A 25,527-nucleotide genomic window follows, 5' to 3' on the forward strand; every position below is an offset into this window, starting at 1 on the left:
GCTCTGAGTGAAGCTTTTCCCACTCACAGCATTCATAGGGCCTCTCTCCAGTGTGGATTCTCTGATGTGCAGTAAGGTTTGATCACTGAGTGAAGCTTTTCCCATGTTCACTGCATCCATAGGGTCTTTCCCCTCTGTGTATTCTCCAGTGTCTAGTAAGGGCTGAGGTATGATTGAAACTTTCCCCACACACTCGGCATTCATAGGGTCTCTCTCCTGTGTGGATTCTCTGATGCGCAATAAGGACTGAGCGCTGAGTGAACCTTTTCCCACAGTCACTGCATTATAGGGTCTCTCACCTGTGTGGATTCTCTGATGTACAATAAGGTTTGAATTGTGAGTGAAACTTTTCCCACACTCACTGCATTTATAGGGCCTCTCTCCTGTGTGGATTCTCTGATGTGCAGTGAGGTTTGAGTTCTGAGTGAAGCTTTTCCCACACACACAGCATGCATAGCGTTTCTCACCTGTGTGGATTCTCTGATGCGTAGTAAGGTCTGAGCGCTGAGTGAACCTTTTCCCGCACTCACCACATTCATAGGGTCTCTCTCCTCTGTGTATTTTCTGATGTGTAGTAAAGTGTGAATGCTGAGTGAAACTTTTCCCACACTGACCGCATTTATAGGGCCTCTCTCCTGTGTGGATTCTCTGATGTGTAGTAAGGTTTGAGCTCTGAGTGAAGCTTTTCCCACACACATAGCATGCATAGCGTTTCTCACCTGTGTGGATTGTCTGATGCATAGTAAGTTCTGAGCAGTGAGTGAACCTTTTCCCACATTCATCACATTTATAGGGTCTCTCTCTGTGTATTTTCTGATGTGTAGTAAGGTGTGAACGCTGAGTGAACCTTTTCCCACAGTCACTGCATTCATAGGGTCTCTCTTTCATGTGGATTTTCTGATGTATAGCAAGGTGTGAGCTACGAGTGAATCTTTTCCCACATTCACAGCATTGATAGGGTTTCTCACCTGTGTGTATTCTCTGATGAGTAATAAGCGTTGAGCTGTTAGTGAAGCTTTTCCCACATTTACAGCATTGATAGGGTTTCTCACCTGTGTGGATTCTCTGGTGGATAATAAGCACTGAGCGCCGAGAGAACCTTTTCCCACAGTCACTGCATTCATAGGGTTTCTCGCCTGTGTGGATTCTCTGATGGATTATAAGCGCTGAGCTGTTAGTGAAGCTTTTCCCACACTCATAGCATTGATAGGGTTTCTCTCCTCTGTGTATTTTCTGATGCGTAATAAGGACTGTGCTCTGAGTGAAGCATTCATAGGGTCTGTCTTTTGTGTGCATGATCTTATGTCGAATGAGAGCTGAGTGGTATTTGAAGTTATTCCCACACTCGCTGCATGTATTCTCTCTCTCTACCCTGAAGATTTTTGCCTGGAATGTGGTTTCTTTGAGTTCCCTGTGAGTTCCTTGAAAACTAATGGGTTCATCCACTTTTTCCTGTGTCTGGTTTCCCTGATATCTCTCTGGCCTGTGGTGACTTTCACAGGCTTTCTCCCATTCATGACTACTGGAAACATTCCCTTTGGAACTTTGTGATAATGCCCCACATGCTTCCACTTGCTCAGCATCTTCCTGCTGAGGATTCTGCACTTTGTTCTTGTCCACCATCCCATAACCTGCTAGAATAGAAAAGAAATCTCAGAATTAGGGATGGAAGGGCAGAGAGCAAACTAAAATAAGTATTGGAGAGACAGAAAATAAAAATAAAAAATAAAAAGGGTAGGGGAGAGGGGAGGGGATGAATTTTGCCTCCAAATCCCATCCAAACAGTCAGTAGGAAAGGAGAACTAATGCCAGGTGTCAGTCATGATCTGTAGGAAGACATGAATGATATCTGCTGGGGACTCACAGAGCTCACAAAGTCTGTGCGGGTAATCCCAGCTGTTTCCCTTGGGCACTTACAGATTCTGGGTTGGTTTAATGTTTCCTCATCTGTGCAGGGATCTCTTAGGATCTCTTTTTCATCTGAACTCTGGAGATCTAGGACCCACAACTCTTCCCCTTCTTCCAGCTGGGAGACCACATCAGGTTTGGAAACAGGAAACCCTGTTCAGGGGTAAGAAAACAAGGGAGATCAGGGGAGTTAATGGGAAATATGTAATAAAAAAGCATTCTATTAGTTTAAGCCCAGTTCATTTTCAACAAGTAAAATTGCAAGGCTACCTCCCCTGATGCTCAAACGTGACGGACATAAGCTCTGCTTATGAAGCATTTAACTATGCACATCTCTGCTAGGAAAATACACAGCCAGACACTCATTATCAAAGAAGTGCCTAAAACACAGAGAATGGAACTGCATATCCCAGAAATTGAAGACTCCAGAGAGAGGACAAGTCCCCCTGGAATTGCACAACTGACAGAGAAGTTCAGGGACAATGAGAGAATCCTATGGAAGCTGATAACAGTAAGCATGGGCTGGTGGGGTTCAGTGAAAAAAGGAACAGGAGAGGTAAGGATATCACAGAATGCTGAGCTCAGTGTGGTACAGCAGGGCCAGAGAGCAGCAGGAGAGTGGTCCTATTGGGTTGTGGGAAGTGGGTGGGCACAGGCATGGGCTAAAGTACACTTCCCCAGCCTTCGGGGAGGATCCACAAGGTCCATGAACTCAAATAACTATGTGGGACAACCAAAAATATAACAGGGACAGGTGTAAAGGTCAAAGGGCCAAAACTAGGGAACCACAAGTGGACACTGAGTAGAGAACCCTGGACAGCACCCACTGCTCCTCAAAAGCATTAAAGGAGCCAGAGGATGCCAGGGGAACTCTGCCCGGATGTGTGAATGGATAAGGAATGAAAACAGGCCCCACAGTCACAGTGCCCCCATCCTCAGCCAACCTCCTTTCCCTGGTGTTGTAAATGGCCACCTTGGCCATAGCTAGGAGGAGGTCGATTTTGTGGTGCCACAGATAGGGTGTGCATTAATAAAAAGGGGCGGGGAAAAGTGCAGCCAGAACCTCAATAAGAGGTTCTGGAGCAGCCAGAAGAGTGGCTGCAAGATGGCTGCAGATAAACATGTGCCAGGGTCTCCCTCACACTGCAAAAAGGGCAGGCATCAGGAATGGGATGAACCATGCCAGGTACATGCCCATGATCATGGCTCCATGAAGGAGCCACCAGCTAATATCCCCAGCAGGCCGTGGAATCAAAATGGAGTAGAGGCTGGCACACTGGGGTCCCTCACCCTTTACAGCTGGAAGAAGGTCCCACCACTTGGTGTCGGGGCAGGACACGAGGGTGGTGAAGTGAAGAGTGTGGAGCATGAGTGTGTAAAGATGGTCCCATGGCACGGTTCAGAAGCAAACCAGCCGCAAATCACACAGCCGGCTTGGGGTACAAAGGTGTGGGGGCTGAGAGGGCTCACAGGGGCAGGGGACCAATGCAGAGATCCGGAGGGCCTGGGGTAAGGGACAGGCAGGGATACCCTCTCACAGGACCTGCTCGAGGAAAGACCAAGAAGTGCGCATTAAGGCTGCCTCCACCTCCTGAATTACATGCCGGGGGGTACCAAGGGCGGAGAACCTCATGTGCCAGCCAAGTGCATAGGGATCCACTCAGTCCCCCCAGTCGTAGCCCAGGAGGTCTCAGATCCTGGTAACTTCTGCCAGGACCAACCTCTGGTGCACCAAAGGTGACTCTGCCACCTGCACATGAAGATGAGGATTGTGTAGCAGGGGCTCCGCAAGGAGATCTACCCCCATCTGTGGCCACCATGGACGTGGTTGCCGAAACCAGCTTCCAGGTCTGGAGAAGGTCCTAGTAGAAGACTGGGAGCTCAGAGAGGTCTTCTACAAGATGGAGATGAAAAAGCTGCCAGTCATATCAAAGCCCTGGGAGCCGGTGGAGGAAGGCATAAGCCAACATACTCCATGCCAAGCTACCTGAACCATAAAGGAGTCTCTGCAGGGCCTGGAGGTGGAAGACATGGACCTGAGCATGCAGGCACACCAGACCCTGTCCTCCTTCCTCCAGGGGAAGATGCAGAACCCCCACAGAGACCCAGTGCAGCCCTGGCCAAAAGAACTCCAGAACCAGCTTCTGGAGCCGGGCCAGGAACACCAGGGCTGGGCACAGGGTGTTGAGCCAGTGCCCTCCCCTGAAGGGAGAGGCACCAGAGGAGTCCTGCCCACTGCCATAGCTGCTCAACTGTCATACCCTCATGGCCCCCTCCCTCAGGGGGAGATACATCAGCACTGCCTGTTGCTAACGCTGTTGCAGGCATCGCAAAGCATTTTGGGGAGGGTCAAACATGTGAGTGTGCAGTGGAAGGTTCCTTTACAGGCTGCGAGAGGCCAAAGGGGGAGGGAGGAGCAAAGCAGAGAACGGGTTAACTCAACACTTCAGCTAGTTCAGCCCGAAGATAAGACACTGGCCCCAGTCCAAAGTCACAATGCCCAATGAGAAGTCTGCAGCTGTGCTCATATCTTACCCTATGCCAGCAAGCCATGAGAAAAGGAGAACTAAGCTGAACAGGACTGCCGAGATTGCAAAAACAAGCAATATGGCAAAGGCCAGCAGATGGGGGGGAGGGAAGTTTTGCGTCCCTGGAACTCGTGTGTTTTGTGAAAGCTGAGGAGGCCACAGAGACCCGGTTTGGACTGGTACAAAGGGCATGGGGAACAGAGATCCCTGAACAAAATGCCCCTAAAGAACCCGGGACTTAAAAACCCTCCTGGAAGCCGGAGTAAGTTGGAGATCAACAGCGGATCCTGGACGACCTATGCACAGGACCCATCCACCCCTCCCCGTCTTCTTCTTACGTTACACCCAGGCTTGGCCAGCCTTGAGTAGTGTGGGTGTAAGTATGAAAGTGGGTTAGGGCTTTGGGCACTAACGCTTTCTTCCTTCCTCTGAGTGATGTGGGGAACCCCAGCACTCTCCGCTGTTATTTTATTATTTTATTAGTAAAGCTTTAAAACTTAGATACCGGTACTTGGTGTGCTCCGTCATCTCCTCCCCTAATGATCCTGCAGCCTCAGCCTCATCACCTGATGCCTCAGGCAGATTGGTAACAGAAATCTACCACACAACCATCCTGCCCTCCAAATCGTGCCAAATCCAGCAGAGAAGGATGCATGGCAGAAAGATAGATGCCAAGATAGAGCAGTGGACCCACACCCCACCGAATGGCCCGAAGGGCGGGTGGGAGGGAGCTGGCCTGCCATCCATCCTCGACCACCAAGCCAGAGCTCTTGACCCAGCTGACCCGGGCAGAGGAGGCTGCCAAATAGATCACTTGGCAGGCCTCCACCTGCACCAGATCACCTGGGTCCTGGACCACGAGAAGCATGTCATCGGCATATGCTGACAGCAAAAGCCGCATCTCCAGCTCATGGACCACCATTTCCGTCAACCTCCAATAGAGGAGACAAAGGAAGGGCTCAATGGCCACAGTATACAGCTGGCTTGACAGCAGACAGCCCTGCGATACCCCTCACCCAAAGTTGACAGGTGCGGTCAGGGTCCAGTTGAGCCTGATTAAACACTCTGTGGAGGCGTACAGCACCTGGCAAAAACCCATGAACTGGGGCCGGAGGCTGAAAGCCCGCAGTGTGCCCAGGAGATACCTGTGGTCCATCTGGTCATACGCCTTCTCCTGATCCAGAGACAGGAGGGCGAACAACAGACCATCCCCACACCCAAGCTCAAGGAGATCCCAAACCAAATAGAAGTTGCCAAAGATGGTCCAGCCCAGGATGATGTAGGTCTGGTCAGGATGGACCATGTCCTCCAGCATGGACCCCAGTCATAGCGAGATGACCTTCACCCTGACCTTATAGTCCGTGCTGAAGAGCGAGATAGGACACCAATTCTGGAGGTCCCTCTTCTTCAGAAGCAAGGTGAGAACAGCTCACCAGCATGACAGAAGAAGGACCCTGCTCCCCAAGGACTTGGCCCAGATGATGGCAAGGTCCGGGCCAAGAACATCCCAGAACAGGCACTTATTGGTGGCCATGAGATGGAGGGCTTCCGAGAACTCAGCCAGAGTGAGAGGCAGCTTCAGACAGTCCTGGTCGCCCACGCTGACCATTGGGAGTTCATTCCAGAGCACCTTACAAGTGTCACTGTCGTTCAGATCCGGGGAGAAGAGGTTTGGTGTAGAAGGCCCTGGCCCTTCCATGCAACTCTTCTAGATCCGTGATGGGGATGACGTCCTCTGCCAAAAGGCAGATGACATGGTTCTTAGCCCCCCTCCTTTTCTCCAGGGCATAGAAGAAATGGGAGCCGCAATCCATCTCCCGGAGGAGACAGATGCGGGATCCAACAAATGCATCCAGGGCCCGCCAGTCCTCAAGGGCTCGGAACTCCTCCCCCTTCTCCCAGCATGCTCCACAGAGGGATGGATCCCCAGGGCTGGTGACCAGATGCCTCTCCAGCACCAAGACCTCCTGCTCCAACTGCTTTATTGCCGCATCCCTCCACTGGCTAGCACCCCAGGAGTAGTCATGGCAGAAGATCTGGGTGCGCACCTTCCACACATCCCACCACCATCACACTGAGGGAAAGACACACCTCTGCCTCTGCCAGGCCAGCCAGAAGTCCTGGAAGGACACTATAAAGCCCACATCCTCCAGCAGGTTATTATTGAAGTGCCAGTAGGCCAGCCCCGGCCTCTCAGAGGTAAGAGAGGCTGTCACAGCCACCAGATGGTGGTCCAAGAATGGGGCTGGCCAAATGCTGGAGGAGTGGGTTCACAAAAGATGATGACAAGAAAAATAAATGCAGTCCTACCAGGAGTGGTGTGACCAATTTTCCTCCACCTGGACATAGGTGAAGGTAGAATCATCATCCGGGTGGTGGTCACGCCAGACACCCACCAGAGAATGGTGATCTACAATCTCCCAGAGACATCTGCGGCAGCCAGGCTTGACTCAGTCCCCGTGCAGTCCCACTCCTCGAGGATGCAGTTAAAATCCCTGCCCAGGACCAGGCACTCATGAGGATCCAAGGAGCCGAGGAAGGCGGACATCTGCTGGAAAAAGTGTACCCGTTCCAGGCCCGATGTCGGGGCATAGACATTAAGTAGGTTCAGTGTTAGCCCCTCCATATGGACTTGGAGATGCAGCAGGTAACCCAGCATGACTTCAGCAACCCCCAGCACCTTGGGCTGTAGGTCAGAGGAGAACAGGGTGGCCACTCCAGCCGTATTAACTGTGAGATAGCTTGAATACACCCTGTCCCCACACTCCAGCTAACAGCTAGCAATAGGCCTTATTCCCTGTGGACTAGGAAAAGGTTACTACAGGGTAATTGGAGTGCCTGGAGCCAATTAAGACCCTGCCCTAGACCTCATAAAAAACCCTGCTTCAGTCAGACAGGAGGAGGGAAGGACAGCTGACTAGAGTTTGGAGGAGTATTGCTGTTAACCAGAGGACCAGGGGAAGGGAAACCCTGCCTGAGCAGTGTGACTCCTTGGTACAGAAGACTAAGGGAAACCCTACCGAAGGGGAAAGAGGGTAAGAAGGCCGTGAAACTGAAGAGGCTGGGACTCCGAGTAAGGGGGCAGACCTGGGTCCCTTCCCTGCTCCCCTTCTCTCCCCCACCAGGGCACTAGCATAGACCTCAACACTCAAGAATAGGGGCAAGGAGAGGCATCCTGACCTACCACACTACAATAGCTTCTGCTATTTGCCACATCAGCAATATCAGATATCGGGAAAGCCTATTTGGTAGAATTAGGGAGTTTAGTGAGTGAAGTGTAACGGGAGGCAATATGAAAATCCCAGTGTGTGGAGAAAGGTGGCAAATTACATGGTGTAGTTCAGGAGCCACAGACTAATTCCCCTGGAAAAGGAGAAAGTGAGAAATAAGAATCATGCCATGTCACTTCAGGAGGGACAAATTCACTAGGTTGCCTCCCTCATTCAGTAAGGGGCCCACACTTTCCTTGACTTTCTTCTTGTTGCTAACATACCTGAAGAAACCCTTCTTGTTACTCTTAACATCTCTTGCTAGCTGCAACTCCAAGTGTGATTTGGCCTTCCTGATTTCACTCCTGCATACCTGAGCAATATTTTTATACTCCTCCCTGGTCATTTGTCCAATCTTCCACTTCTTGTAAGCTTCTTTTTTTGCATTTAAGATCAGCAAGGATTTCACTGTTAAGCCAAGTTGGTCACCTGCCATATTTACTATTCTTTCTACACATTGGGATGTTTTTTTCCAGGAACCAAAATAGCTGTTTTATTGCTGATGCTATTGAAATTTGGAAGGCACTGAGAGAGATCTTAAAAAGAGAAATATGCAATGACAGTGTTAAATTCCAAGCATTTAAAAATGAATGGGACAAGCACTATCGCCAGCTCATTTTCTTGCAAATATTCTCAATACTCAGTACCAAGGTCAAACTTTAACTGCTGAAGAAAGGAGTTGGCTATGACATGGACATCCAGCAATCATCCCTCCATAATGCCAACTATAATAAACTTCAGAGCTAAGGATGAACCATTCAAGAAATATATGTTTGCTGATGATGTTTTAAAGAAAGTCATACCAGTGAACTGGGGGAAGTAACTTAAGCACTTGGATTCAGAGACTACTGAAGTGATAATCTCACTTTTAATAGCAGTAGCTTCTTCTGCCAGTGTAGAAAGAATATTTTCTTCCTTTGGACTAATTGCTTCCAAATTGAGAAATCATTTGGGACCTGAAAAAGCAGAAAAGCTTGTTTTTCTTTTCCAGATTATGAACAAACAGGAAAATAAAGGTGAAGACAACTGAGTTAGCTGCAGAAGCCAATATTTTAAGTTTCTCATATTGACCCAGCTGACATAGTCAGTTTAATTTTTTTTAAATATTTCATTTAACTATTTTAGTTAAAAACAATTTTAACAAAAACAAACCTGATTTAAAAAAACTTGAATGTTTAACTAAATTCAAAAATTCATATGCTTGTTTTGTTAAAATATTATATATTTACTGTTGAAGAAAAAAATCCAGAATACATAACATTGTTGTTTTAGTTAAATAAAACAATTTAAAATGTTTGTCTGGTGAAGTTCTCCTCCTAATACAGCATGGCAAGAAAATCCTCCAAATATTAATGATTAACCTGTTGAATTGGAGATCGTTCACCTCCCAGTGAGTTCATAAATATCTGCTTCAATTACCTTTGGTAAATGAAATAACCAATCATTCATTTTCTGATATAGCTGTAAGACTAATCTGAAAAGTTTTCAAAATAAATCACTTTAAAAATGTATAGTGTGTACCTTCTAAAAATGAAACCTACATTTATCTCTGAGTTGTGAAGAATATATATTAAGGTTATAAGAACCAACAAGAATCGAGTCTTCCTGACTATTGATTTAAATCATGATTCAAATAAATTTGATTTAAATTAAATCCGCCCTGTTTTAAAATCCTTTTTTCTGTTATCCTTTTTCCTACCATAAAACAAACACTACTGTTTGTGCCACTTCCCACAGCACTCATTGGCCACGAATGGTGAATCGCAGCCAATGGGAGCTGCGAGTGGCCATACCTGCAGACGCTCAGGTAAACAAAGCATCTCGTGGCCAGCCAGGGGCTTACCCTGAAGAAGCTGCGGCCAAAGTCTGAGAGCCCCTGGTTTAGAGGAGGCTGTTTTATCACTGTGCCCCACTGATCCCAGTCTGCTGAAAGGTGTCTGCACTCTCACCTGGCCTGATGGGTAAGCACAGTTGATACACAGGGCATCATGGCCCAGGGCCTGGTCTAGGAGCAGGATAATTGCAGAATTCCACTCCAGGAAAGGGAAAGACCTGACACCTGAGGGGCGCCCTGAGAGAGACCAGGAATGGAATAGGGTGCACCTGGCCCTGTCACTCACTATGACACCCACTCCCCTTCCTCCCATGGCTTTCAGCCCTCCCCTACCTTCTGGGGCCCTGTGATGCCGATCCAGCAGGAATTAACTCCACCCTATCGACTGAGGAGGCCATGCCCCCTTGGCCCTGCTGGGCATGCTCCAGCTGGAAATCAGATATAAAAGGAAGCAGCTCAGCTCAGTTGATGCTGACTGCTGAAGAGAAAGGATGCAGGCTGACAGCTCCAGCCTGGAAGCCGCAGACTCCGGAAGCCAGCCACACTGAGATGCAAGAAGATGCCCAAGACTGCTGAGAATCACTGAGAACTGCCCAAACCAAGGAACCCTGAGACACTGAGGATGCTAGGACCACCACATGAAGACACTGGGTAGGAAGTGATTGTGGGGGTATGACCCATTAGGCCGGATGCTTGTCAGGGTGTTTTGGCTGGATCCCCGCCACCACTGTCAGGGCCCTGGTGGAGCCAGGTTGGGTGGAGTGGGTTGGGCCCAGTTCCCCCTACCCCCTGCTGCCACCCCCACTCCCACCCCTGGGGAGGGATCCTCCCCACCTTACACCTAGAGGCTTGTGTTTGTTTGCCATTCACCAGGGCAGGTTCATGGCGTGGAACGCCGATTCTGGGCCTGAGAAACAAGCACAGACTGGTGGGACCGCATCGTGCTGCAGGTGTGGGACGATTCCCAGTGGCTGCGAAGCTTTCGCATGCGTAAGGGCACTTTCATGGAACTTTGTGACTTGCTTTCCCCTGCCCTGAAACGCCAGGATACCAGGATGAGAGCAGCCCTCACAGTTGAGAAGCGAGTGGCGATAGCCCTGTGGAAGCTTGCAACGCCAGACAGCTACCAGTCAGTCGGGAATCAATTTGGAGTGGGCAAATCTACGGTGGGGGCTGCTGTGATCCAAGTTGCCAGGGCAATCAAAGACCTGGTGATATCAAGGGTAGTGACTCTGGCCAACGTGCAGTCAATAGTGGATGGTTTTGCTGAAATGGGATTCCCAAACTGTGGCGGGGCCATAGACGGAACCCATATCCCTATCTTGGCACCGGAGCACCAAGCCACCGACTACATAAACCGAAAGGGGTACTTTTCAATGCTGCTGCAAACCCTGGTGGATCACAAGGGACGTTTCACCAACATCAACGTGGGATGGCCGGGAAAGGTATATGATGCTCGCGTCTTCAGGAACTCTGGTCTGTTTCGAAAGCTGGAGGAAGGGACTTTCTTCCCGGACCAGAAAGTAACCGTTGGGGATGTTGAAATGCCTATCGTGATCCTTGGGGACCCAGCCTACCCCTTAATGCCATGGCTCATGAAGCCGTACACAGGCAGCCTGGACAGTAGTCAGGACCTGTTCAACTACAGGCTGAGCAAGTGCCGAATGGTGGTGGAATGTGCATTTGGACGTTTAAAAGCGCGCTGGCGCAGCTTACTGACTCGCTCAGACCTCAGCGAAAAGAATATCCCCATTGTTATTGCTGCTTGCTGTGCGCTCCACAATATCTGTGAAAGTAAGGGGGAGACCTTTATGGCGGGGTGGGAGGTTGAGGCAACTCGCCTGGCCGCTGATTACGCGCAGCCAGACACCAGGGCGGTTAGAGCACAGCAGGGCGCGGTGCGCATCAGAAAAGCTTTGAAAACAAGTTTTGTGACTGGCCAGGCTACTGTGTGAAACTTCTGTTTGTTTCTCCTTGATGAACCCTCCAACCCCCCCACCGACCCGGTTCACTCTACTTCCCTGTAAACCAACCACCCCACTCCACCCTCCCCTCCCCAATTCAAGCACCGCTTGCAGAGGCAATAAAGTCATTGTTTTTTCACATTCATGCATTCTTTATTAATTCCTCACAGAAGTAGGGGGATAATTGCCAAGGTAACCTGGGATGGGTGGGGGAGGAGGGATGGAAAAGGACACACTGCATTTTAAAAATTTAACTCTTATTGAAGGCCAGCCTTCTGATGCTTGGGCGATCATCTGGGGTGGAGTGACTGGGTGGCCGGAGGCCCCCCCACCGTGTTCTTGGGTGTCTGGGTGAGGAGGCTATGGAACTTGGGGAGGAGGGCTGTTGGTTAAACAGGGGCTGTAGCGGCGGTCTCTGCTCCTGCTGCCTTTCCTGCAGCTCAACCATACGCTTGAGTATATCAGTTTGATGCTCCAGCAGACGGAGCATTGACTCTTGCCGTCTGTCTGCAAGCTGACGCCACCTATCCTCTTCAGCCCGCCACTTGCTCTTTTCATCCCGCCATTCAGCCCGCCACCTCTCCTCTCGTTCATATTGTGCTTTTCTCATGTCCAACATTGACTGCCTCCACGCATTCTGCTGTGCTCTATGAGCCTGGGAGGACATCTGCAGCTCCGTGAACATATCGTCCCTCGTCCTCCGTTTTCTCTTTCTAATGTTCACTAGCCTCTGCGAAGGAGAAACATTTGCAGCTGGTGGAGGAGAAGGGAGAGGTAGTTAAAAAAGACACATTTTAGAGAACAATGGGTACACTCTTTCATTACAAGGTCACATTTTTCCTCTGCCTGCCGGTTTGGTATGAGAGATCACTCACGCAGTGCCCCAGGCAACATATTTTGGCTTGCAGGCAGCCATGGTAGGCCACAGTCTTTTGGCTTTTTTAACCTTCTTAACATGCGGGAAAGGTTTCAAACAGCAGTGCATTTCCCATATCAAGGATGAATTGGGTTGGCCATTTAAAATGGGTTTTCAATGTAAAAGGAGGGGCTGCGGTTTCCCGGTTAACATGCGGCACAAACCCAAGTAAACCACCCCACACACACACACACCCGATTCTCTGGGATGATCACTTCACCCCTCCCCCCACCGCATGGTTAACAGCGGGAAACATTTCTGTTCAGAAGAGCAGGAACGGGCACCTCTGAATGTCCCCTTAATAAAATCACCCCATACGCCGCCATGCTTTGTTATGCAATGATTCCAGACTACGTGCTACTGGCCTGGCGTGGTAAAGTGTCCTACCATGGCGGACGGGATAAGGCAGCCCTCCCCAGAAACCTTTTGCAAAGGCTTTGGAAGTACATGAAGGAGAGCTTTCTGGAGATGTCCCTGGAGGATTTCCGCTCCATCCCCATACACGTTAACAGACTTTTCCAGTAGATGTGCTGGCCACGATTGCCAGGGCAAATTAATCATTAAACACGCTTGCTTTTACACCATGTGTAATATTTACAAAGGTACACTCACCAGAGGTCTCCTGTGTGCCCTGAGGGTCTTGGGTGAGTTCGGGGGTTACTGGTTCCAGGTCCAGGGTGACAAACATATCCTGGCTGTTGGGGAAACCGGTTTCTCCGCTTCCTTGCTGCTGTGAGCTACCTACAGTACCTCCATCCTCATCTTCCTCATTCCCCGAACCGTCTTCCCTGTGTGTTCCTCCATTGATGGAGTCATAGCACACGGTTGGGGTAGTGGTGGCTGCACCCCCTAGAATGGCATGCAGCTCCGCGTAGAAGCGGCAAGTTTGCGGCTCTGCCCCGGACCTTCCATTTGCTTCTCTGGCTTTGTGGTAGGCTTGCCGTAGCTCCTTAATTTTCACGCGGCACTGCTGTGTGTTCCTGTTATGGTCCCGGTCCTTCATGGCCTTGGAGACCTTTTCTAATACTTTGCCATTTCTTTTACTGCTACGGAGTTCAGCTAGCACTGATTCATCTCCCCATATGGCGAGCAGATCCCGTACCTCCCGTTCGGTCCATGCTGGAGCTCTTTTGCGATCCTGGGACTCCATCACGGTTACCTGTGCTGATGAGCTCTGCGTGGTCACCTGTGTTCTCCATGCTGGGCAAACAGGAAATGAAATTCAAACATTCGCGGGTCTTTTCCTGTCTACCTGGTCAGTGCATCTGAGTTGAGAGTGCTGTCCAGAGCGGTCACAATGAAGCACTGTGGGATAGCTCCCAGAGGCCAATAACGTCGAATTCCATCCACACTACCCCAATTCCGACCCGCAAAGGCCAATTTTATCGCTAATCCCCTCGTCGAAGGTGGTGTAAAGAAACCGGTTTAAAGGGCCCTTTAAGTCGAAAGAAAGGGCTTCGTTGTGTGGACGTGTCCAGGCTTAATTCGATTTAACGCTGCTAAAGTCGACCTAAACCCGTAGTGTAGACCAGGCCAAAGGGTGATCGGGCAGACTTAGCTGTGGGGCTTTAACAACCCTTACCCTACCACAAAAGGGGATGGGGCACACTTGCTCCGTGAGAGAGCCCAGGAGCACCCACTCCTTGTGTTCTCTCCTCCCTTCCCATTGCCCACAGCCTTCCTCACTAGAGGTTCCTCCAAATTTCCCACTTCCCAACCATTTTCCATCTCACCTTCCCACTCTCCCAAGTCGTCTTTTCTTCTGACTCCCAGGAATTTCTGCTTCCCTTTCTTCCATTGCTAGCTCCACCAAATCCTACACAGTCCCTATCTCCCCTTTACTCCCACCACCACCCCTCCCAGCTCCTTAACCCAACTCCCTCACATTTCTTCTGGTCCTGCATTACACCCTAACTCTGATCTATGGCATCCTCTCTTCCCATTGCCCCCAGACCTCCCAGCTCCCAAACATGCTGTGCATCAGCCTACCACTGTGGAATCCAAATAGAAAGTTGGAGTGGGGATGAGGAAGATCATTCTAAGGACACACCAATTGCACGATTGGAGAAGGAGGAGGGTGTGACTTATGGACCTCTTGATGCCAACTGGCAGAGGGCAAGGGGTATCTACTGTATTACTGTGATTCCACAGACCAGATACATACATATTAGTTCACCTAAAGGTGGCACGTCAGGTCTCTGTCAAGACCAGTAGCCCACTGGTTATCACAATCATTGAGAAATCTGTGTAAGGAGAACATTTAAGAAGTTATGTATCTATACTGGAAATTACGTTCATAAAAACTGAAATAGATTCCTTTCAACCAGGAGGTAATAGACCTTTCTCTCTCTGTCTGGCCATGAGTGTACTGGGCATCATACGTCTCACAATGGGGGCCTGTTTGTACGCTCAGCCAAATGCTAATGAGAAAAAATCTTCAACAGAGGAAATTTACGGGGGGGGGGGGAATAAAGAGCAGGATCCTGTTACAAGTGAAGACAATGGCATGTTGGGAGACATTTGGGGATGCGGCAGCAAACTCTGCATCTTCCACTGAAGAGGCAAGATGACAGCATGACTCTTATCTCATGAAAGGAAGATCACAGCCAAGCCTGGCTGTAAAATACTGGAAGGACTTGCATAAGCTGTGCTCTATAATGTGAAAGGATCTAGTTATGTAAGACTAGGTTCTAGAAAGCATGTTATGATTTTACTTGATGTGTAACCATTTGTTTCCAATACTTCTACTTCCTATCACTTGAATCTCTATTTTTGGTTGAATAAACTTTTACTTGTTTTCACTAGAAACATATCTGAATGCTGTGTGTTAAGCAGAGTGGTTGGCATGTACGATCTATTGAGACCAGTAGCCCACTGGTTATCACAATCATTGAAAAATGTATGTAAAGAGGACATTTAAGTAGTTATGTATCTATACTGGAAATTATGTTCATAAAGCCTCATACAGATTCCTTTCAAGCAGGAGGAAACAGACATTTATCTCTATCTGGCCACGTGCGTACTGGGCACTGTATGTCTCACAACGGGGGCCTGTTTGTACACTGAGCCAAATGCTAATAAAGAGATTGTGAAAACTTCAAGAGAAGAAATATACAGGGAAAAAAACATCCCAGGAGGATCCTGTTACAAGTGAAGATAATGGTATGCTGGGGTACATTTGGAGGTGCAGAGGTACACCCTGCATCTTCAACCACGGAGGTAAACTGACAGTGTGACTTGTCCCATGAATGGAAGATCACAACTGACCCTGGAAGGACTTCACAGGAGCATTGGTCTATGACATATTCAAGGATCCAGTTATGTAAGTCTAGGTTTTAGAATGCCTGTTTTGATTTTACTTGATGTGTAACTATTTGTTTCCCATACTTCTGCTTGCTATTACTTGAATCTATACATTTTTAAATAAGCTTTTTTACTTATGTTCCCTATAAACACATCTGAGTGGTGTGTGTTAAGTGGAGCAGTGATCTAAGGTGGAACTGGTAAGCTGAGATGAAATTTTTCTTTGAGGGCAGCGAATCTGTGAATACTATGAGTGTCCAGTGGAACAGTGGCTGGACACTCCAAGGAGACACTGTGTGGGGGGGAGGCTCAGTGGGTTTGGAGTGTGTCTATCACTAACCTACTGAGAGAAAGCAGTGCCTGAGTAGGGTAAGATGGAGGAGACTTGTGCTGCTTCTGGCTGGTGGAGTCAGGAAGCTGACGCATGTCAGGCACAGCCAAGGCTCCCTCACACTAAGGGCAGGTGGTAGTGAGGACCCTCACCGATCTGGGTAGCCCTGGGCAGCATCACAGAGGAGAGGACAATATTTCAAGAAAAGGAGCATGGTGACAGGGATCAATGAGAGCTGACAGGTCAAGGAGGACAAAGATTGAAGTATTGGGCTTTGGCTCAAGAGACATCACTAGAAACTTTGACTAAAGCAGTCTCAGTGGAATGCCCCATATCTCTGCCTCCCTGAAACCTTCCCTTCCCACTCGCACAAGACCCTCCCTGCTCCCTAGAACAACCATTCCTCAACCCCATCCCTCCTCCTTCTCACTATCCCTAATGTTCCACAGTCCCCCGTAATCCAGATCTCCTACCTAATCCTCCCCCTCCTACAGAACCAATGCTGGGCCCGCCACCCTTTTTCCTCATTCCCAGTTTCCCACAACCTCTGTCCACCCTAATACCTGTTCCCAGGAGCTCCTGTCCCTGATTCCCTCCCTCCTCTTGCTTCCATTGTACCCAAGCCTGACTAATTTCCTATTGTCCTAATCCTCCACACACACCTCCCCAAGAGCACCATGTCAGGAACTGGGGCATGAAAGGTGAGGTCCAGTGGTTAGAACCATTATTGGTCAGACCTGTGTGGGCAAGAAAAAAATCAAGTGCCAGGGTCTGGCTCAAAACACCGGGAACCATAGAGCTGTGTGACAAGGCAGAGACCAGGAAAAAGGCATGGTCTATCTCAGCAATAGGTCAGGAATCTGCCTTCCTGCACAGACAGCTTCCTGGTATTTCCCAGTTGAAACAGGAAATCTGGATCAATCAGAGGTCATGGGAGGAGCTGCCAGTCATCTCTAGTGTGGACAGCACTTCCTGCAGTGACTGGTTTCCCAGGATGTGCATCACCAGCAGCTCTGCGAAGGCTGCCCTGTGATGGAACAGAACCACCACCCACCTGGGACTTTATAGACACATATTCGTACCCTAGTAATCTTCATGCACCAGCCCTGCATCACCTTCTCCCAAGCAAGGAACCTCCCACTGTCTCCTGTCCGATGAGTCCCCTTGACTGTCACACCCTTCATGCACTTGGGAAGCTATTACAGCAGAGCACCAGTTCTACCACAGGTAAAGTTCAACATTACATTCTGTTTAAAGGTCAGCTATTCTAATGGCTCTAACATCCCTCTGCTTATGAAGAATCTCTTGAAATTTGTCATGGGGGTGCCGACCAGGGCTAGTGGCCCAAATATGGGGTGATTTGTATGAGAGGGTCCTGAGCTATATCGCTCCCCAAAGCAGCTTTTCACATTATCAGCTGGCTCTTACAATATGTTCTCGGGCTGAAATTATGCTTCTGATTATCCACCAGCTGACCTCAGTCCCTTGGCCTTTATCTCTGCTGGTACATGGCACCCAGTGCCTCGCTGGGGAAGCAGAATCGTAAAAGTTAATTAACTGTAGAGGTTGGAATTTCAAATTGGTACAAGGAAAAGCGCTGAGTCAAAGAGACTGAAATGCTCATGCAGTGCAGCAGACTCTTGTTAACAGTCAGAGGGTTTTCAGCAATCTACTCTCACAGGAATTGACTGGTTCCAGAGAACATGCTGTGGCCATTGAACCTGAGCTCCACCCACGCCTTTGAGATAGAGCTCTGCCATTGATACCTTTCACACAATGTGTGTTGTGCATTTTTCTTGCATTCTGCAGGAGTTCCTCTTGAAAGTTTTGCCCTCTGATACCAAAATTTCTGGTTAAGAGGAATATTTTCAAGTGTTCTAAAATCTGCATGCAAACTCCGACCTGATTTACTCTTAAAAAGTTTTGCCAGTCCAGCTCTGATGTTTAAGGCTCTGAAAAAGCACATCCCTCTTCTGCCCCCGAACATAGCTCTGCTGGCAAAAGCTCAAGTGTAGGCACAGTTATGGTAATAAAAGCATCCATTTTTTAAAAAAGGAAACTAAATTCTCATAAACTACATTAATGTAGAGTTAAGGGTGCCCAGTGCGGTCTCCTGCCTTACACCGTATGGACGGTGGCTAAACTTAAACCTTTCCAAACCAGGAAATGAAGAGTTACTGTACATGCCAACCCTGCAAGGCAACCTTAACTCTGTCCCCAACACATAACTATGCAGCTGGCAAGAACAATTGGGAATGGATATGTATGGGTGGTGCAGAGGTTAACAATCTGCCACAGGAATTCAGCTCAATGCAGCAGTAATGGGATGAAGTTCCATGGTGTGTATACAGGACATCAGAGTAGATGACCTAATAGTCACATCTAGCCTTAAAATCTATGAACCTATAATCAATACAAGGAAGGACTAAGAGAATGTGCTAGTGTTTGTGTTGTGTTCACAGATGGGAATCCCAGCATTTATCCGCATGCCCTCCAGCTGTGTGCACTGCCAGCTGTAGCTGTAATTGCATGATGGAGGGATTAGTTGGAGCAGCTTGGCAGAGCTGTTACTGTGGTATGCAGAGAGGTGCATGTGAACCTTGGAGGACCAAGTCTGACTCATTACTGTGCCGAGTGTGACAAGTTGTGTCAGTGAAGTTGCACAAGGGTGTGTTCTTCCCACAGGGATTGTCAGCAGTCCGGTGGCATACATGTTAGTGGTCTGCAGGGCTTAGTGAGGGGCAAGTGAAGGCAATGGCTCAGAGGGAATCCTCAAAGTGAGGGCAAAGGAGTGGCAACTTTTTGAAAGTTTCAGGTGGTTCAGAAGGTTCAGTATTGGAGTGAAGGCAAAGACAGGCAGCTTCTGTTTGCTATGATGGAAATAAACCCAAATATTACCTTAGCAAAGAGAAGTGGTTAAAGTTTGTGCAGTACTGCTCCTGTGCTCTGCTCCCAAAGTGTTCTGTAGCAGGGGAGGGCAGAGGGCTAGCATGTGACTCCCTGGCATCTTGGGGTGATGCTGAAACAGTGCAGAGTAGAGGTGGCATTGTGGGAGTAATATGAACATTAACTCTTCTTTTCCCCTTCTAAGAACTGAGGGGACAGGAATCCTTACCCAGTGAGGTCACATTCTCATAGTTCTCCTGCATGACGTCCCTGTAGAGAGCTCTCTGAGTGTGGTCCAGCAGAGCCCATTCTTCCCTGGTGAAATACACAGCCACCTCCTCAAAGGTCACCAGCCCCTGCAAGAGAAAGAGTCCAACACTCAGTACCTTCTGCCCCAGTCAGAGTCCCACTGTTCATGGGGGGAAAGGAGCCAATCAAATGGAAGCTCTGAGAGAGAGAGACAGTCAGCAGAGTCATATCCCCATATTGCTGAGAGCAGCCAGAAGGCATCTGGGTGAGGGAACAAAGATAGCCCCTTGTCTCTCCCAGCAGATCCATCACACACCTACTGAGGCTGATACAGGAGATGCAAGCCCCCAGTAGGGTCCAGGCACAGCCTCATGGTAGGAATCCCAGCATCCTCCCCACTGCCAGCAGCTGGATGTGAGGAGTCGGGGCATCTTCCCTACGCCTCCCTGGTGGGTGCCATCTTTCCATGTCACACCAGCCTCTGGCTAGCAGGCTGAGGGTTCAGCACTGGAAGTCTGGTCAATTTTCCCAGCCCTGCCCAAAGAGTTGGTTTCTCTGTTTCCTGTTTCACAAATTAGGGAATTTTCTCCCCCAACACCCAAGCATTTGTTCTGAGGATCTAGGCCCATGTTAAACAAGTCCCAGCAGGTTTGTCACACTCTGTCCCCCTCCCTTTCTTCACCCAGCATATTCCCTGCCCTCCTGCAGACCTAAGTCCCCAGAAGTTGCCACCTTGTCAGTATTTACTGCCCCTCTCCCTCCAGCAGGAATCCACCAGCAGCCCCCTGACAATCCCTACCTGAGCTGGCTCCATTGCAGCCATTTCTCTTCCCTGTCCCATGGGAGGCTGGGATGAACTGGAGTGAAACATGGACCTCATTCTGGCAGCCTGGCAGGGCGAGAAGGGCAGTTGTGGAGGTTTCAGAACAGGCTTTAGTTCATTTCATGTCACAATTCCCCCCAGGCTCTTTCCCTGCAGACACAGATTGTAGATTCTGCCATGGTGGGAACATGCTCAGTCCCTATATTGCAGCACAGACCTTGCCCCTGTCCCCCCATGCACTCCCCCAAGCACTAGTAACAAACCAAGATATTTTCAAACCCTCCCAGCAACAGTGTGTGAATTAGGGTGACCAGATGAGGTAAAGCATCTTGGGGAGGATTAGAAGGGTGTGAGTGGAGAGTGAACTTTTCCTTTGTAGGTACAAGAGGCCGAAAGGGAAGAAGGAGAGCAGAAAATGGGTTAATTCAACACCGTAGCTAACGAACTCTGTCCGAAGATTAGACGCTAGCTGCCGCCTAAGGACATTGCTCACAGCCAACACTTGGCTGACAGCTGAGAAAGACGGGGCTTGAAAGTTGTCTGGGCAACCACGAGAAAGGAAGATTCTCAACTGAACAGACACAGAGCTGTAGATAACAGCAAACACAGTGAAGGCCAAGACAGAAAGAAAAACAATCTCCAGAGTGGGATTTTTTGGGAAACCGGGGAGGCCACAGGAACCCTGTTTGGACTGATAAATGAGCACCAGGAACAGAGGACCCGGGACAAAAACACTCCAAAAGACGCCCAGGACTTAAAACCCTCCCAAGAGCTGGAGCAACTTGGAGAGCACAACTGATTCTTGGACAGGCCTGGGCCTAGGACAGCACTCCCATCCACCTTCCCCCTCCCTTCTTCTGACGTTACACCCAGGCCTGGCCTGCCTGGGTAGAGTATGTGTAAGTATGAACGTGGGTTAGGGCTTGGGGTTCTAATGCTTTCTTTCTTCCCCTGAGTGATGTGGGAATGGTCCCAGCACTCTCTGCTGTTACTTTATTATTTTGTCAATAAAGTTTTTAAAATTTAGATCCTTGGTGCGCGTCATCATCTCCTCCCCAAAAAATCCTGTGGCCCCAGCCTGATCAATTGACGTTCCAGGCAGTTTGGTAACAAAAATCTCTCACAGTTTTGGTGGAGAATTGTGGAGGGGGGGAGCCCTGCAGCACGCGCCAACGGTTCTACCCTTGGTATTTCATGTTTGCTCTGTCTGGCACTGTTGGTATTTCATATTGAGGATTTACGATTACAGGTGTGCCCACTCTCAGTTGTAGCATAGCTGAGAACCGGAGAGAGGTTTAGCATTCCGCTCTCCACCCTGGTCAGCGGGGAAAGGGTGCTGGTGGGTAAACCCCTGGTTGTAGGAGTGCTGGGTAGACGGGGACTTAGAGATCCTCGCTCCAGGAGAGAATCCTTGGTCCCTACACCCTCAGTAACAGAAGGGCTGAGTGAAAGAGGAGAACTTAGGGTTTCTCACTGTGCCCCTGGGAGGGTATTTGGTGTGTGGACCCTCGGTGGTAAAATAGGGTTACCATACGTCCTCTTTTTCCCGGACATGTCCGGCTTTTCAGCAATCAAACCCCCGTCCGGGGGGAATTGCTGAAAAGCCACACATGTCCGGGAAAATGGCCGGCACTTCCTCTCCCCCTGTGGCTCTGCTCCACTCCTCCTCTCTCAGATTTACAGAGCCAAGCTGCCCGAGCAAGCGCTACTGGCTTCAGGCAGCACCCCCCCCCCCCGCCTCCGGACCCCGAGCCCCCAGCCAGGCACTTCTCCTACCCGGCTCCAGCTGAGCTGCTCCCACGGTGCAAGGTCCCGAGGCAGGGGGGGTGCTGCCTGAAGTCAGTAACGCTGGCTCCTGCAGCTCTGCTCTGTAAGTCTGAGGGGGCGGAGCCGAGCAGCTCAGTTGGAGCCGGGGGAAGGGACGTGTCCAGCCAGCTCTGGGTCCTGAGGTAGGGGAGGGCTGCCAGAAGCCAGCAGCTCGGCTCTTACAGTCTGAGCTGGGAGGAGCAGCTCAGGTGGAGCCCAGGTAGGAGAAGTGCCTGAAGCCGGTAGCACTAGGGCAGCTTGGCTCTTAAACAGAGCCGAAGAGTCAGGGAGCAGCAAAGCTGGGAGTACCATGCGCCGCTGATTGCACAGGTGGGGGGCAGCGCTGGGGGAGCTGCTCCGGGGAGTCGCCAAAAAGCACTGACTGTGGTGGGGGAGGAGGGGAGGGCAGTGTGAGAAAGGCAGGAGTGTGCAGAGGGATCAGAGCTCTGGCTGCGATGGGCATCGGGCTGCCTTGCCTGCAAGTGGATCAGAGCTCCTGGGGCTGGGGTGTGCTGTATGGCACTCAGCTCCCCATTTGTGATGAGACACAGCAGTGTGGTGGATCACTGCGAAATACCTGCCCAATCAGAGCTGCGGGGGCAGGGCTTGCAGGGGCTGGCTCCGACAGCTCCCATTGGAGCTTTTCCCAGCCAATGGGAGCCTCTGAGCTTGGCTTGTGGCGGGCCAAGCACATGGAGACCCTGGCTGCCCCTGATCCTAGGAGCAAACACAATGCCAAAACGAAAATACAAAGTTCACTACATATAAAGAATTACGTTTTAGAATTAAAGAATTAAATAGCTCAAAATGTCCGGGATTTTACCGGGCAGGGAGGAGAACTGGGTGCTCCAAGGCATCTGGGGAGCTGGGAAACAGAACAGTGTGAGCTGCGTGTCCTGACCGCTCCCAAAAACTGAGGGCCGGGGCAGATCCTCCACTGAGCAGCTTCATTAAAGTCATGGGAGTCTATACTAGTGGAGTGCCTGACTTTAGAATTGGTGCAGCTGTTTCGTGTGGCTGGGAGGGAGGAGGGGGAATGTGGGATGCTCAGGGGAGGGAGCGGAGACTTTGGGGAAGGGGTTGGAATGGGGACAGGGAAGGGGCGGAGTTGGGCGGGGCCGGGGGTGGGGAAAGGGGTGGGACCGGGGGAGGGGAAGGGGCGGAGTTGGGGCGGGGCCGGGGCCCCATGGAGTGTCCTCTTTTTTCAATGTTCAAATATGGTAACCCTAGGTAAAAGGCCGAGCAATATGAAGAGAGGTTTAGCGTTTCTCCCTCTGGCTCAGTGGGGTAACATTGGAAGCCCCGGTGCCAGCGTGAGCTACATAAAATCTCAAGTAATTAAAAAAGTTTCAAGTTGTACTGAAAAATTGTAACAGCATGTTCAGGAAATGGAAGAGTACAGCTGTGGACTCAGAAGTCCCACAGTCATGGGAGATGGTATCATGGAGGGGTTCAAGCCTAGACGTACGGGCAGTAGGGAACATGGACACGGTCCAACTGCCCAGTTAGCTGGTGTCACAGGAGGCTGGTGAACCTAATGCTTGGGCCTTGGGAGAGGCGGTGCAGAGGGATAGGACCCTGCTTCCTCTTTCAAAAGGGGGGGATGATCTCTTCCGGCTGGAGAGGGCTCTCACCAGGGTGGGATACAATCCCTGGGGTTCCATGATGGAGTTTCAGAGGAGGGTACATTCTTAGCAAGATTTGTTAAATGTGTATACTAAGTATGAAAAACAGAAGAGTAAAAACCGAGGGGCAGCTGTGGGAGTAATTTGGGCTGCAGCTGCCATATGCTATCAAATGCTGTCAAAACAAAAAAATATTTGAGAAGAAGGGAGGAGGTGTGTACCTGACAGCTGGGGGGGAAATAAAAATTAAGCAACTAAAAGCACAAAGTATTAACCAGGCTGCAACCCAAGCCTATGCCCAGGACAAGTTGCAAGCCTTAAGACAGGACTTCCAGGCAAAAAAGGCAAAATGCAACTGCCTGGAAGCACTGGTTAAGCAAGTATTGGTCCTTCAGGGACTCATCAGAAATTTGACCATTCGTGCCCAGCATACGCTTCAGTGGCAGTGTGCTCGCCATAAAAACAAAATCAAGCAGTTGAAATGTGAATTGGCCATGTGTTCGGTCCAGGTGGTGAGTCTCACGGGGGATGAATCGGGTGACCCTTGTGAGGGCTTTGACCTCTCCCTTTGGGAGAATCCTCAATTTTGGGTGGAACCTTGTTGCACCCCTATAGCAGCCCTCATTAAGACTGAGGAGAGGTCCAGTGGGTGAAGGGGGGGAGAAGGTTGTATGTATGGCACCCCCAACTATGAGGAAAGCACCCTGTGGGGTAATTACGAAAAGGAAAGGGACCAGGAGGGGTGTGGGCTAGTTAAGGAGCCTACCCTCCTTGCTGTACTGGTAGTGGAACAAAGCCTGTGCCCATGGAAAGAGACAATACAGAAAAAAATTGGGCCCAAACAAGCAGGCAAGCAACAAAAAAAAATTAAAAACAGACTTAAGAGCATAATGGCAAAAATAAAAAAGTACTAACAAAAAATTAAATCTCTAAAATAATACTTAAAATAGTAAAATCTAAGTTAATTAAAATGTTATATTAAAAAATAAGTAATTTTTAAAAAGTAAAAAGTTAACTCTGCAAAAGCTAAAAAACAAAGCAATAAAATGTTGTAAAAATGTTTTTTTTTTAATCCTTGGTTTCTTTGCAGCTATTCTAAAGAAAAATGGGCCCCAGGGTAGCACACTCCTGCAGCCGGGGAAACAGGGAGTCAGGGGCTGTTTTTTCCTCTCTCTGCTCCTCACCTTGTTCACAGGAAAGTGACCCTGTGCAGGGATGCTGCAGTGAGTGTGCCTGGGGGGTCAGAGATCTGGAAATCTGTTCCCACCCTCTCATTTCTCCTGACACCCTCTTCCTCCTCTTACCCCCCTGGTTGGGAGAGATGGTCACCATCCCATTCCTGCGGGCTTTCTCTCTCCCGTGGCTGGCCCCGCTCTGCACGTGCGGGGAAGGGGTTACCAGTCAGAGAGACCTGCTTTATCCACACAAGTTCCTGGACACAACAGAGAGCCAGTGGGAGCAGGTCAGACTCGCTGATAGAAGGATCCCTTCTGGCCTTAATGATGGCAGCAGCTCTGGGCTCTCGGATACCCGGGGAGCAGAGATGGGGGGGGCACTGTGCAGAGTCAGGTACCTGCCCAGCCCCAGGGTCTCAGTCACCTGGAGCCTCAGCTCGGGAGTTGCCGTCAGCAGAGTCCGGGGCGGTTTCTAGCCGGAGAAGGTCCCCCCGGGCCGGGCACGGAGGGGTTAATGACGGGCTCTCCCCAGCACAGATCCCGCTGGGGAAGCAGCAGCTGTTCAGCTCTCAGGCCACAACGGGGACAGCAGCGTCTGGTCTCTCAAGAGCTGCGCGGGGTCTGATGCTCTCGGTTCTTTGTTCTCCCGGTTCCTGCCTCCTTCCTCCCGGCACCCACCGCTCCCAGCTGCTCCAGCCCCTTCCTGTGCCCTGCAAACCCCACCCGGGCTGCAGCGCTCGCCGGGGCTGTCTGCAGTGACTGGGACTCGCCCCCCAGGACAGCCCCGGGTTCTGCTGAGCCGGGCCCCCCCGGGGATGGAGAGAGAGCCGGGGGCAGGCAGGGAAGTGACTCTGCACAAGCGGCCCCTCCTCAGCCCATCTCTGCTCCCTTGTGTCTGTTTCTCCCAGCG

The 25,527-nt window shown here is 50.1% G+C and overlaps 1 protein-coding gene and 1 pseudogene across 1 annotated transcript; both read right to left on the reverse strand.

Moving 5' to 3' along the window:
- Positions 1–25,267, reverse strand: LOC128822995 (zinc finger protein 436-like; annotated as a pseudogene).
- On the reverse strand, positions 11,658–19,036 carry LOC128823072 (uncharacterized). The gene is made up of 3 exons (XM_054005150.1): positions 18,952–19,036; positions 13,032–13,619; positions 11,658–12,256 (listed from the first exon to the last, which is right to left on the reverse strand). Exons 2-3 carry the CDS (start codon positions 13,567–13,569, stop codon positions 11,754–11,756), a joined length of 1,041 nt encoding a protein of 346 aa, XP_053861125.1. The 5' UTR covers positions 13,570–13,619; positions 18,952–19,036; the 3' UTR covers positions 11,658–11,753.
- Positions 25,268–25,527: the final 260 nt, after the last annotated feature.

The sequence above is a fragment of the Malaclemys terrapin genome, chromosome 15 (genome assembly GCF_027887155.1).
Source record: "Malaclemys terrapin pileata isolate rMalTer1 chromosome 15, rMalTer1.hap1, whole genome shotgun sequence".
NCBI lineage: Eukaryota > Metazoa > Chordata > Testudines > Emydidae > Malaclemys > Malaclemys terrapin.

Bases quoted from the DNA above. Each gene is read 5' to 3' on its own strand.
- LOC128823072 (XM_054005150.1), bottom strand. From the start codon at position 13,569: ATGGAGTCCCAGGATCGCAAAAGAGCTCCAGCATGGACCGAACGGGAG. The intron at 12,257-13,031 runs GTGAGTGTACCT...CTCCTCCACCAG, and splicing joins GGGCACACAGGAGACCTCTG to CTGCAAATGTTTCTCCTTCG.